Raw genomic sequence first — 13,834 nt, 5'->3', positions numbered from 1 at the left:
CCACCAACTTGAGATCCTGTACAGGCAGATTGATCCTGTGCACTACCTCATGATCTCAATGGAATATTCACTATACATGCTTTCCAAGGAGGCCTAGATATCTCTCAACATATTTGACCCCAACACCATGAGTATAACTTTCTTGCTTCTAGTAGTGCATTGATTAGGTCAGATACTCCAAACTGAGAAGCATGATGTGGGACAGATAGGGAGCACGTGATGTAGCCACCATCTTCCCTACATCTTGACCTTTCAACCTTATTTGCCCTGACTTGTTGCCCGTTCTGCAGAACCTTACTGACTACCCCAGAAAAGAAACAAAGTTTAAACGCACGAAAAGAGCATGAAGTAGGTGTCCTTTATTCCACTGTCATCAGCATTACAAACATGAAGGGAATTAAAGGACACACAAGTAAGTATTTACATGGAATAAAGCCTGCAGTTTACACTGGAGAAATCCTGTGTCTGTCTGCTTTTTCTTCCCCCAAAGACACCTCTTCTGGAGAGGATCCACGAGTGATCCAGCTGCCTTCCAACACTGTCATGTGCTCCTGGAGATTCTGTAATGGTAAAAGAAATACCGAGCAATCTTTGAAACAAGAGGGAGGTGGGGAAACAGTTCTTTACTATAGGGGCCTGTGATCAGAACAAGCGAACTCTCAATACTGTGATAGATGCACAGAGGGTATCATACGTATATTAAAAACTGCACAGTGCTGCATGGATGTTTAACTAATATGAATACATAAATGATGCTAAAATAAAGGTGATTAAATGAGGCAGATATACCGAAATGCACGACAGCGGAACATAAAGCAGAATTTCATCCATTAATTTAGAATAAACACTTTGGCATAAACCCCCCAAATAAAAGAATAATTATGTTTACATATTTAAGCTTGCTTAGAAAGTCCACAATCCATTTGTAATTCCTACTAAAAACATTTACATTTATCACTGATTTAATGGTCTTGCTTAATGCAACAGGCAACAACGCAAGATCTTTTATAGCACCTATCTCAAAGGCAGTAGTTTCAACTGAGATGTGTAAATCCTTTAGAAATTTGTGCCTTATTCCAAAGAGCTTTTCAAGGCAAGCAGTGAAAGAAAATATCTGAGAAGCACCTTTGAGATTGTAACAAGAAGTGAATTAGTCTGTTGGCCAAGACAGACTCTAAATGGGTTTCAACAAGTGCCTTGAACTATCGTGTACTGTTCAGATAGCCTTGTTGTCCTTTAACAATTATTGGCAGCCCAGGTCCTGGGAGAATGCCTTTGATTTCACTTAGTAGGTGCATCCCAGCAATAAATTCATACCCTAATTTGTGTTACATACAATCAGACACAATCCTCTTCAGTTTGAAAAGCTAGGAATAGAAAACTAGCACTTCTGGTATTATCATCATTGCTTCATAAAAATTCCATTTTTTTTGTTTTCAAATGAACAAACAATACTCGTAAAATTACAGTAAGTCAGAAACAAGGAACATCAAGCGAATTTATACATGTTCAACAGCTTATGGCTATGATATGTTGTAGAAATTTTACCACTCAAAAAATTTTATCATCTCTGTAGCTAAATAACAGAAGGAAAATATTAAATGACATTAATAAGGAATAGAGGCACAATTTGCATCACATTTTTCTGGGTTCATGCAAAAGGGCTGCAGAAGTGAAAGCTAATCGGAGTTCCTCACTTTGTAAAACCAATGCTTCCAGATTTATATACAGATTCCATGTTAGTTAAAACATGGCACCTTTGTGGTGACTGACATTGCAAAATATATTTGGAAGTACACATTCTGCTCAATTAAAAACAAAAACATTTTCTTGCACTTTGTACATTTCTTGATAAAATAACAGCTAAGAAGCACCCGATATTAAACTGATTTGCACCCAGTTGCCACGGTCTCAAAAAAGGTAGAACTCACAATCATTTCAAGAATTGAATTATATAAAGTGCAATAGAGATTGTCCCACAACCTTGTCAATTTTGAGATTTGCAAACATTAAAAAATAGTGGAAGTATAGGCAGGAACAAGTGAATGAAATTATTTTTGCTGACTGTTTAAAAGATAAGGATTCTTTTTCAAAAAGATGATTTTGGATCAGAAGCACTTATTACTCAGGTAATATTACATCAGATCACATCTTCTTCATGTCAATATTTGACTAAGACCAGACATTTAAGTTAAAACCCTTTAAGAGGCAGACAGAGCTGGAGATTTCAGTCACTCTTGGGAGTTGAAGTTACAGGGTTCCTCACTCATGGGCTGCCTGGAGGTGTAGCGAATCCAGAACTCTCACTGTCACTGCTGGATGGTGATCGTGGAACACTCTCAATTGGGCTCTTTGTATTGCGAAATTTATTCAATAATGTTGTATTAAAGGCAGATGCAGGAGAACATACTTCCCCTTCCTGTACTCGCTGACTTTTGGGGATTTTGGATGGAGTGCCACCTGGAGACCTACAAAAGGAGCAAGCAGGAGATTGTTACTCAGTACAAACATATGTATTTTATGATTTAATTAGTAAAGAAAGATATTATAAGTGTTAACATCATGAGATCAACAGGCAATGAAACCAATGGTATCAAGGAGAGTTTAAGTGGTTAATTTTACAATACATAAAATGAATTTACTACAAGATTAAAAATAAAGTTTTACAGATGCTGAAAATCAAATGAAAACAAGGTGCTGGAGACACTCTACAGGTCCCATAACATTGCTGGAGAGAGAAACAGAGTTAACATTTGATATCCAATATTAATCTTCTACAGAATTCAAGTCATATTCAATTTGCAATGTTAACTCTGTGTATACCTCCACAGATGCAACTTGACCAGAGTTCCATCAGCACTTTTGTTGTTTTAATAAATGCTAGAGTACTCCAGTTTAGAAATTAAATGCAGAATCTTGGTAGTGACATATTGTTGGTATAATGCAGTAGGAACTGAAGCAGTAAAGTTGATTAGTTGACAGTGTTGCAGATTGTGTACCACATTAAAGCAGACTCTTTGAACTGTTTTATGACATTGACATCAAATGTTCAGCAACTCTTACAACACTATTGAAAAGACAAAATTAGTTGAATATTAATCACTGGTTTAAGATTATGTCACAAAGGTGCATACTCAAACAATCAACCTGCAACTATTCCTCATTTTCATCAATAACCAATAAACACAAAACTAGATGGAATTATTAAGATCTAGTTTTATTAACAGAAAACAACTTCAAAATTACATAAATATGTGCAGCATTTAAGAGAGTTGGGAATAATCCAGCAAACAATTGTGCACAATGCTGGCTTATTTAGGTCGAAGTGCTCTTTTAGATCATAAGATAGAGAAGTAGAATTGGGCCATTCAGCCCATCGAGTCTACTCTGCTATTCAATCATGGCTGATATACTTCTCAACCCCACTCACCTGCCTTCTCCTCATAAGCCTTGATCCCCTTTAAAAAGTAAGAACTCATCTACCTTTGTCTTAAATAGTGATTTGGCCTCCACAATCCTCTGTGGCAATGAGTTCCACAGATTCACTACCCTCAGGCTGAAGAAAATCATCACAGTTCTAAAGGGACATCCCTTCGCTTTCAGGCTGTGCCCTCAGATCCTAGTCTCTCTTCACTTACATGCTTTTCAGACTTCTCATTATTCTAAGTTTTGATCAGATTCCCCCTCATCGTAAATTCCATCAACTACAGACCCAGAGTCCTCAACTGTACCTCACATGACAAGCCCTTCATCCCAGGATCACTGTTGTAATTCACTTCTGGACGCTCTCCCAACGCCAGCACATCCTTCGTTGGATATGCAGCCCAAAATGCTACAATATTCCAAATGAGGTCTGACCAGAGCTTTATAAAGACTCAGTAGATCTCTGCTCTTGTATAATATCACTCATGAAATGAATGCTAACATTTGCCTTCCTAACAGTCAACTGAACCTGCATGTTAACCTTAAAGGAATCCTAAACTAGGACTCCCAAGTCCCTCTGTGCTTCAGAAAACAGACTATGCCTCTCTCCTTCCAGCCAAAGTGCATAACTTTAGACTTTCCCAAATTGTATTTCACCTGCCACTTCTTTGCCCACACTCCTCGTCTGTCCAAGACCTCCTTTGTCTGTCCAACTGTCTTTCTCTCTCTTTGGGCTATATCCTATCATTTACTCCCTACCCCACCCACCTCCCTATTTTCTGCATATAAACTGATGTTTTCCCAGCCACCGTCAGTTCTGAAGAAGGGTCACCGGACCCGAAACGTTAACTCTGTCTACTCCTTCACAGATGCTGCCAGGCCTGCTGACTCTGTCCTATTTTGTCATGCACTTCCAAGCACCCTGCAATCCCATCCTCAATGCGCTCTAAAATCTTACCAATAACCAAGGTCAAGCTAGCTGGCCTATAGTTTCCCTATCTTCTGCCCCTCTTCCTTCTGAAACTGGGCATTACATTACATCTTATTTTACCCAACTCCATTTTGGTTTAAATGAAGCACTTATGGCTTTCTCAATCAACTTAGCTTTATTCATATCTTTCCTAATCTTTGTGATCTCCTACTTCAGAATGAATTCTGATCCACATCAGAAAAAAAAACTAACAGCTGTTTGCAATACGGCAACAGACAGCATAGAGATGTGCAAGGATTGAGTCTTTTCTACGTAGCAGGTCAAATGGAGGTGTAAGTATCAAGCGTACTGCATTGGGAATGCCCTGAAAACCTCTGGGACTTTGTCCTGAGGAACCATTTCTGAAAATGGTTTTCCTATGTCACTAATTAGAAGAACAGTAGTAACTATGAGATCACATCTTCAGGTAGACACCGTAACAAAGCTTTTGACATACCGATGGATGCCTGTTGATCGTAGTCTCTCAAAATGGTTTGCAGCCAGAAGTTCAGAGTGGATACTTTGGACAGGTTCAGTGCTATTGTCACCTTCAGGAACTCTCAGATCTGCAATACTAGATGCACACCACTTATAAGGAAATCCATAAAAAGAGATTAAAAGCACAGAGTGCTCAATTAGTGCGATTTATTTCATATGCAAATTCTAGATTTAGGTTTTCTGTTATGTACATGAGAGTGGCACCTTTCCTATTTAGGCTACCAAAGTTTTTTCCAGAAAAAGTTCCAAGAATTTCCAAACTTGCCAGGCACAGAATGAAGTTACTCCAACATTTGCACTAGTCCAAATGAAAATGAATGAATATTTTGTGCTGCATTTCCTTAGCGTACTAATGAACTTCCACCCAGTACTCCCAAATTACTGCTCAGACAAGCTCTAAGTCATCTTTATCACGTGAACCTAGGCCTCTTTATGGTAGTGGGAATTTTAGCCTGTTACATTGTGAAACTGCCTCTATTATGACGAATAGAAAATTCAGAAGAAAATCATTTCGTGATCTCACTAGAAAAACCAAACCAAGAAGGAGATTTATAAAACCTTTAAATGCAAAGAGTTCATATCTCATGGTGGTCTAAGTGACCATCTTTGAGCAGAAACTAATACATAGAATGTACAGTGACTACTGGTATACTCATTTAGGCAAACACATTGTTTATTTTTAATTCATTCATGGGATGATGGCATTGCTGTCTAGGCCAGCATTTATTGCCCATTCCTAATTGGTCAGAAGGCAGTTATGAGTCAAATACATCAGTGGCTGTCTAGAGTCATATGAAGTACAGACCTGACAAGGATGGCAGTTTCCCTCCCTAAAGGATTAAAAGGCAATGGATTCAGGGTCATTAGCCTCTTAATTCCAGATTTTCTTTTTACTGAATTCAAATTCCACCATCTGCCATGACATAATTCGAACCCAGGTCTCCAGAACAGAGTAACAGTCTACTGAAAGTACCACTAGGCTGTTGACTCCCCATATAGCACATTCTAGAAATCTCATTCTTCCTTATTTCCTTTTTCATTACAAAACTGGAACATGTGATCTCAAATGGTTGACATGTAACTACATAGTCAATTTTTTCAAGTAATTTTATCCTTCTCTTTTAGTGCAATATCTATTTAGTGTGTTGAATACTTAATACAATGAAGCTATTTTAAAACCATCCAGCAAAGAAGAATCTGAGTCTATTTTTCTTTCTGTAACTTTCCTTAAATCCTTTCACTAATACAACCAGATTATTGCCTTATCTTTACTCAGAGTAGCAAGGGAACGGAACGCTTTGCCTGCAACAGTTGTAGATTCACCAATTTTAGGTACATTTAAGTCATCATTGGATGAGCATATGGACGTACATGGAATAGTGTAGGTTAGATGGGCTTCAGATCGGTATGACAGGTTGGCACAACATCGAGGGCCGAAGGGCATGTACTGTGCTGTAATGTTCTATGTTCTATTGTCAGATGAACCCAAAAAGTAGGATACTAAGATATCTTAGTGCTAGCAACTTGATATCTGGAAAATGTGGACATACTAAATGCTGAACATAATTCTGAATGTTGTGTGGAGCATACCTATACAGTTCACAAACTGTAAGGACGTATAGCTTTCTGTTACCTCCCAACTACTTTCCCTCCTGCTTTCAATTTGGTGATAATCTATTTCCCCACCCCAAAAGTCAGTAGCAGCATCCACAGTCTTATTGCCACCCCGAACTAGGATCAATAGGAAGGAGGATAAAAGGTGGAGCTCTCAGTCAAAAATGCTAGATGCCCCCATTTATCACTCTACAAACTAACATAGCTAACCACCAGGCAGACTGAACAGGATTGAGAAATGCTATCAAAAGTCAAGGCCAAATTCTAAATTTTAATCAGTACGCTTCAAATTAAATATACCATCTCCTCACCTTTTACAGCGTCGATTGAGCCTGCCCAGTCCGTAGCTGTCCAACAGAGCTGGAGTTGCCAAAACCTTTGCTTCTCTCTGCAACACAGAAAACAAATCTTAACCTTCCGTTGCTCAAATCAGCTGCACTAATTCCTACATTAAAACAATGACTACACTTCAACATACATTGTCGTTTGTAAAGTACATTGAGGTTTACTGAACTTGCGAAAGGGGTTATGTAGATGCAATTCTTCCTTTTTTTTCCTTATACATGAAAAAACTCAGACCTTCCTTTGTCCATCTGATTTTGTATACTGTTCTCCCGAGCACTTTCCATTCAGTGATAGTCTCTTTCTCCAGCCCACAAGTCTGTTGCACCTACAAACAATAAAGCAGACGTCAAGCTTACCACTCTAGCCATGCTTCCTTTGAAGCTGATTACTCACTGTGTGAAGGTTCAATTTGCCTCTCAGAGGAGTTTTAAACGCTGGATTACTGGGAGCTGAAACAGATGGTGGTGGTAGTGGTGGTGGTGGAGGAGGAATGGCAGTGACTGAAGGTAGCGTGGAATCTTCATTCATAGAAACCTCACACTGCTCCTTCTGTCTCTTTTCAGCCAGTCGCTTGGAGGTCCTTTGTGCACTTTCTTTAGCCTCTATAAAGCACAAATATCACAAAGAACACTAAACCTTAAATGCAACAGCTTGACTTCTACAGAACACTGAAATTGAAATCAGCATAGCAATGGATTATTTTTCACCCCAGATTCTCACATCATCCAAGTTACAAAAGTCAGATTTAACTGTGACATGATTCTTGTGAACTGCTGAGGGTCATCAGATATTTTTAAGACAGAGGTAGATAGATTCTCAACTAACAATGAAGTCAATAGTTATTGAAAGTAGGCAGGAAAGTGGAGTTGAGGCCTCAATCATAATCTTATCAAATGGAGGAGTAGGCCAAAAGGGTGGAAGGGCCTACTCCTGTTCTTAACATATTCATATGTAGTGGCTACCGTGTTTTTTTTGTTTCAAAAGATATACCGAGGTGCTATAAAAAGTTAAGAAAAAAACGAAATTAAATCCACACTAGGACCATATCATATTGAGAAACTAGCCATTTTGTTGACTAATTATTTTAGTACTGCTCCAGATTCTATTGTTGTCCTTGTTAATGTCCCAGTGACAAAATGTGTTTCAAATTGGATCAACACTGAAGCCAAGTTAATTACAATGTATGGTATTGCCAACTACAAAATTCCACATTTTGGAAATGTGTCCAAGTAAGAGCAAACCAGCTTGAAACAGGGTAGTTACACTAGTGAAGGAAGATTTCAGTATTTGCTTTGTTTGCATTCCCAACAGTGCATAGCAAAATAATGCTTAAAACCAGGCAAATCCACTAATAAGAGCCAGTGACATGTTATATCCAATCTTGCCCAGCTTCTTTATCACTGAAACCACCAATCCTGCAAGGAGCAAATGACACTTCCTCACCAAGAGGCAAGCAAGGAATTTCTTCCCAAAGCCAAATGCAATCTCTCTCCACAATGCAATAATTTAATTGAGATTGAGGGAAGAGAACACAGTTACAATAGGTGTTATATAACATGTTACCAAGGGTGCTTAAAACAAATCATCACAAGGGATAGGATTTTCTACTTTATTGCATTGTCTCTCACAAACCTATTGCACCATCTTGAACTGGAGGTAAGATGACCAATAATGAGATTTGATGTGGACACCCAAATTCCAGTTCAAATATAACATCCATCCAAAGGCAGGAGAAATTATTTTTCATCTTGTTGCAATTCTTCTGTCATTCATAACTCCTCTAGTCACACCTTTGGTTTCTTTTCATTTGTACTATTACCACATGGTTGACTTGTACCATTAACCTTCCGTTATTTAACCTATTAACTTCTTTCCGTCCAATCTGACCTTCCTTTACTTGTTCTGCTTCTACCCTCTTCCTAACTTTTCCCAGTTCTAATGAAGAACGCAAAACCTCCACAGTTTCCTTTTCCATTGATGCTTCCAGACCTGCTGTGTATCCCAGCAGTTTTGTTTTTACTGGTTCAGATTTGCACCACTTACAGGAAAGCTGAGCCAAATCAGCACAAGGATATGGCCATAAAGAAACCGCTTGCTCCCTATATGGATGTCCATCTACCATCAACTATAGCCCGGATGGGACTACAGGTATGTTTCCCTGCTTCAGAGGGAGACAAGTGGTTATAATTTAAGACGCACCACAGTGCATCAAGCCTGACTGACCAGAGTCTCTCCTGCTATCATGATTTTATTGGAAGTTTTGGAATGGGGTTTGGGCAACATCAAGAATGCTCCTTCCACGGTCTACAAATCCTGCAATCTTGCTCAGAGAAAATTGTACTATTTACTGACCCAAAAAACCTGCTCAAACTGATGTGCACTGCACAAATACTCATTTAAGACATGGCCATTTTATATCTGTCCAAAACATCATTCTAACTATTGCTCTACTCACTTCTAAATTGTAAACCATTCCAATGCTGTTGTCACAAACATCCCACAACTTTGCATTATGGATATCTATGGGGACCAAACAGCTGTATGCCAGATCCATAGTAGAATAAATTCTGGAGTAATACCGCAGTCCAACAAGATGCATTCCTGCGGCATGCTAACTCAGCTCTCGTCCTACTCTCACAAATTTGTCATTACCATATAGTTGAAACTCTCAGTCAGTTGTTGATTGAAGTGGGCAAGTAATAACCTTAAAAGTCAAATGTAAGAGAAACCACTCACACTGCCTCAATACACTCTGCAGTTGCCTCATAGTTGCCCACCCAACTCCTCATTCAACCAGCACTAGTTGCAACTTTGGCCTTGTTTTAAAAATGGTAATCTTACCGCAAGCGTACATCTGAACTTTTCTCATCTCGTTCTTCAAGTGTTGGAGTCTTTCTTGTAATTCATCTATTCCAACAGCATTACAGCGGTTCAGCCGACCATCTACAGCTGTGAAAAATTTAGCCTGCAAAGACAATGCTCATATGTACTAAACATTGACTTGACCTGAACCAAAATTGGTACTTTGAAGATAATAGTTTGGCTTTTATTTTTAGGACACTGGCACACAAAGAAAGTAGCTAAATTTTATGCAGTAGCCTCAAAACAAAACTACACTCATCAATTTGTGGCTTTAATAAAATTCCCTTTGTACTTGCTAACATAACCATGCTCTCATATCAGCTGTTTCCCTGATCTAGAGCTCCACCTAACAATGAATAGTATAAACTGCAAGAACAAGGACAGAATCTACAGACAGTACCTAGCCTTAAAAACATTTTCTAGCAATTCATCGCACTTCTAAGTAATCTGAAATAGGCGACTTTGTTCTTGCAATTGGCTGCTATATATTGATTAATATATGCAATAACTTAGCTCATCAGGAAAACAGCACTGCCAGCAAAATCAAAATTGAAGCCAGGATAAAACACAAAAATTGTGTTTTGGTTGATGATGAGAAAAAGGTTGAATTCTGAGGCCCAATTTCTCCTATCTTGTGGGGCTGACAGTACCTTAATAAAGGATTTCAACCCAGCCTTTTCAAGTTCAGCCTGTTTTCGTTTGCGGACTACTCTCTCACACAGTGATGGGTTCTGATCCATAGTGTGAAATAAGTCCTGCAGTGCCTTTTCAGTATAGGTCAGGGCTTCAGACTCAAATTCTTCTTTGGTTATGCGTTTACAGAACATCTTGCTTAGAGGATATTCTTGATCAAATTCCTCTAGTGTTTCCATCATAACTCTGGAACAGGAAAGCAAAGATGATTTACTGATCAATTTATTATACACATGCACAGACACATATTTCTTGTTTATAGGACATCATTTGGCCATATGATAAAACTAAGAAGCAGTAGACACATTAGACTAGAATAGATTTGGGCCAGGGGATGGGGATAGAGACAGCAAGATTCACCATTCTGTAATGTCTTCTTTATACATTGAGTGAAGTGACTCCCACAAATTGCAGAACTCTGCCCTTTACGTGTGAAACCATCATTCAGATGAAATTGGCAAAATATATTTCATTGTTTGCTGATACAAAGCAAGTCTCAGAGAGCATTTATAAAGGGAAAGAGGGCCTTCTGTGCTGTCAGTAATGGAATAAAGGAACTTTTGTACAGTAAATAAAAGGAATTCAGAGGAGACCAGGGCTAACTCAAGGATAGACATCCGGGAAGTTTCTGAAGGCAGAAAGCAAAAACTATTTTGGAAGAAAATTTGCAAGGGAGCATGGTAGCTGAAAGATGAATCTCCAACTGTGGGGCAAAGAAGCAACCATCAAAAGAACTGAAAGTGTAGGTTTCAACATGTGGCCAGCGGGTAAAAAAAAGTGCTATCAGACCTGAAGGGCAATAATGATACAACTTTTATGGGTGACCACAAAAGTGACAATTAGCACTTTTGTTTGGGCAAGTCCTTGGGTAGCAAGTTCTTGATGAGTTGGAATTACAAACAAATTTGATCCAAGGTGAAGACAATATAGAAGTTGGATGGAATGCAGGCATGGAGAGGGTAGAAAGTGTATATGATATAATTTATTGAAGATATTCCAAGTTGTTAACAAGGTAATAAACAAAATACTCATGCCAAACTGCACAATTTGATGTACCAATGCCAAAGGAAGGTGGAACAACAGACTTTATGTTGAATTCACTTGAGTAGGAAAATAGGAATTGAGATTTCAGATTAAACTGAACATGTCTGAGCAATAAATACTTGGGAGCACACCAGATTCCCAGCAATAAACCATGACATTATTTGCAAGACAAAAGACTTACAACATTTCAAAAGATGAGTGTATATGTTCTTGAAGTTGCAAAATTTAATTTTTAAAATGCAGAAGGAAGGATGGGATTTTAAATGCTTGCTTAAATGCTGTGTTTAAAACTTTAAGACTAAAAATTTTTTAAAATGTTATTGTACATGGACAAATTGGAGTTCACAATGCAGGCTTTGCAAATGCTAGCGATACTTCAGAATCTCAATAGATCACAGAGTTAACAGTCAGAAAAACAAAAGCACCTGGGAGACAGTTCTGATGGCCCTGACTTCTGAATGCTGACTAGTGGCACATTAAAAAAGGCGACCAGAAATGGAAAGTTCATTTGGTCAATAAGAGGACCAGAGAAAACATAGATCAATGAATCCTGCATCTTTCTAACTCAATGTCTTCCTCTGCAATGAAGAATGGACTCCTGGGTCACACATGGCAATGTTTAGCACAGAGGTGACTACCATAATGCAAAATCATAGTCTTACAAAATGGAAGACACCTGCAACTAACTTCTATATTGAGTGACATAAACAGACTAATCTGACTAGTCAGATTAAATGCTTTCCTTTTCTGCCAGCTAATGTCAAATAAAATTATGACTCATTATCAACAGTGAATGATCAGATTCCCCTTGCTGCTAACCCAGGGCTCCCCCTGCAAGAGGACGACATGAAAAATAAGACTGCAAGGTTAGGTTGCAAACTTGCTCACCAAGTCAGTATTTTTGCAGACGTTTCATCACCCTGCTAGGTAACATCATCAGTGCGTCTCCAGCAAAGCGTTGGTGTTCTGTCCCTCGTCGTTTATATGCCTCAGTTTGTTGAGGTAGTTGGTATTACTTCCCGTTTTGCTATTCAGTGGTTTGTATATCAGGTCCACTTCAATGCATTCGTTGATGGAATTTGAATTGGACTGCCAGATCTCCAGGAATTCCATGGTTTGTCTCTGTTTGGCTTGTGCTACTATGAGTTGCCCCAGTCAAATTTGTGTCCTTCTTTGTCAGTGTATATTGAGACCAATTCTGGACCCAATATACAAACCACTGAAAAATAAAGCTGGAAGTAATACCAAGAAAAGATATTGATAAGTTGAGAGTGGGCAAAGATGTGGCAAAAGGAGAATAATGTGGGAAAATGTGAAATTGTCTATTTTGGCAGGAAGAATAAATAAAACTGGCTAAACAGCAAGCGATCTGGGTGTCTTTATACATAGAGCCATACTCACAGCAGGTGGACTGCAGCAGTTTGAGAAAGTGCAAAACAGAACTGAAACAAACACTTCAACAAAAAAACAGGAGTGATCCATTTAAAACAGAAATTGGGCGCTTTCAGAGAGCCCGGAGTCTTTGAAAATCTCACCCTGAAAAGCAGAATCTTTGAATATTTTTAAAGCTGAAGTTGTTTAATTCTTGTTAGGAAAGGGGGCGAAAGGTTTCGGGGTAGACGTGAATATGGGGTTAAAGCAGATCGACTATGATCTTATTGGCTCGCGGGGCTGCGAGGACTATTGCTGCTGGTATGACAACACTGGAGACATCGCAATGGTGAAGCTTTGCTCCATAATTACAGACGAAGCCGCGGCTAAATATATCACAGCACAAACAGCTGAGTTCCGAGTTATCCTGAAAACAGTATTCGGACCAATGTTCTGGAGCACACAGACACTTTCTGAGATAACAAGGCATGGAGCTGGACGAACACAACAGGCCAAGCAGAAAAAAAATTAATCAAGGGTCTAGGCCCGAAACGTCAGCTTTTGTGCCCCTAAGATGCTGCTTGGCCTGCCGTGTTCATCCAGCCCCACACTTTGTTATCTCGGATTCTCCAGCATCTGCGGTTCCCATTATCTCTCTTTCTGCGGTGATAATACTCAGTAAGTGGTTCCCACCACAAGCGGCGTGACCATACAGAAGGCCCAGTGAAATCAGGGGCCTGATCCGCACCAGCTTCACGCTGGCCCCGCCGGGTCAGGTCCGCTCATCACCTCTGCAGAGAGCGGCGGCAGCTCCAGCTCCCACAGGGCCCGAACCTACGGCTCCGGTTCCGCTCCAACAAGGCCCCAGGCGTCGGGCTCTCCTCCCGCTCGGACGTTCCCGAACCTTCTCTTTCCGTTTTCTTCAAAAACCCAAAATCAAATCTCCCTCCTCGCAGAACGAACCAATAAGACGTGGCTCATAACGCGACCGATCAATCAGGCGTTGACAACCAC

General features: G+C 39.4%; 1 protein-coding gene across 2 annotated transcripts; it reads right to left on the bottom strand.

The window, feature by feature from the left end:
- Positions 1 to 339: 339 nt before the first annotated feature.
- On the bottom strand, positions 340 to 13,834 carry LOC125464359 (uncharacterized). 2 transcript variants are annotated; one of them, XM_048556685.2, is made up of 7 exons: positions 13,610 to 13,834; positions 10,363 to 10,591; positions 9,692 to 9,815; positions 7,244 to 7,452; positions 6,817 to 6,893; positions 4,851 to 4,967; positions 340 to 2,468 (listed from the first exon to the last, which is right to left on the bottom strand). In XM_048556685.2, exons 2-7 carry the CDS (start codon positions 10,585 to 10,587, stop codon positions 2,267 to 2,269), a joined length of 954 nt encoding a protein of 317 aa, XP_048412642.2. In that variant the 5' UTR covers positions 10,588 to 10,591; positions 13,610 to 13,834; the 3' UTR covers positions 340 to 2,266. The 2 variants fall into 2 exon arrangements, with proteins under 2 accessions (XP_048412642.2, XP_048412643.2); XM_048556686.2 differs by lacking the exon at positions 13,610 to 13,834 and adding an exon at positions 13,514 to 13,547.

The sequence above is a fragment of the Stegostoma tigrinum genome, chromosome 26 (assembly GCF_030684315.1).
Source record: "Stegostoma tigrinum isolate sSteTig4 chromosome 26, sSteTig4.hap1, whole genome shotgun sequence".
NCBI lineage: Eukaryota > Metazoa > Chordata > Chondrichthyes > Orectolobiformes > Stegostomatidae > Stegostoma > Stegostoma tigrinum.
This window is presented reverse-complemented; position numbering and strand designations above follow the sequence as displayed.

Bases quoted from the DNA above. Each gene is read 5' to 3' on its own strand.
- LOC125464359 (XM_048556685.2), bottom strand. From the start codon at position 10,587: ATGATGGAAACACTAGAGGAATTTGATCAAGAATATCCTCTAAGCAAG. The intron at 9,816-10,362 runs GTACTGTCAGCC...TTGTCTTTGCAG, and splicing joins GGTTGAAATCCTTTATTAAG to GCTAAATTTTTCACAGCTGT. The intron at 7,453-9,691 runs GTAAGATTACCA...TGTGCTTTATAG, and splicing joins AGTTCAGATGTACGCTTGCG to AGGCTAAAGAAAGTGCACAA.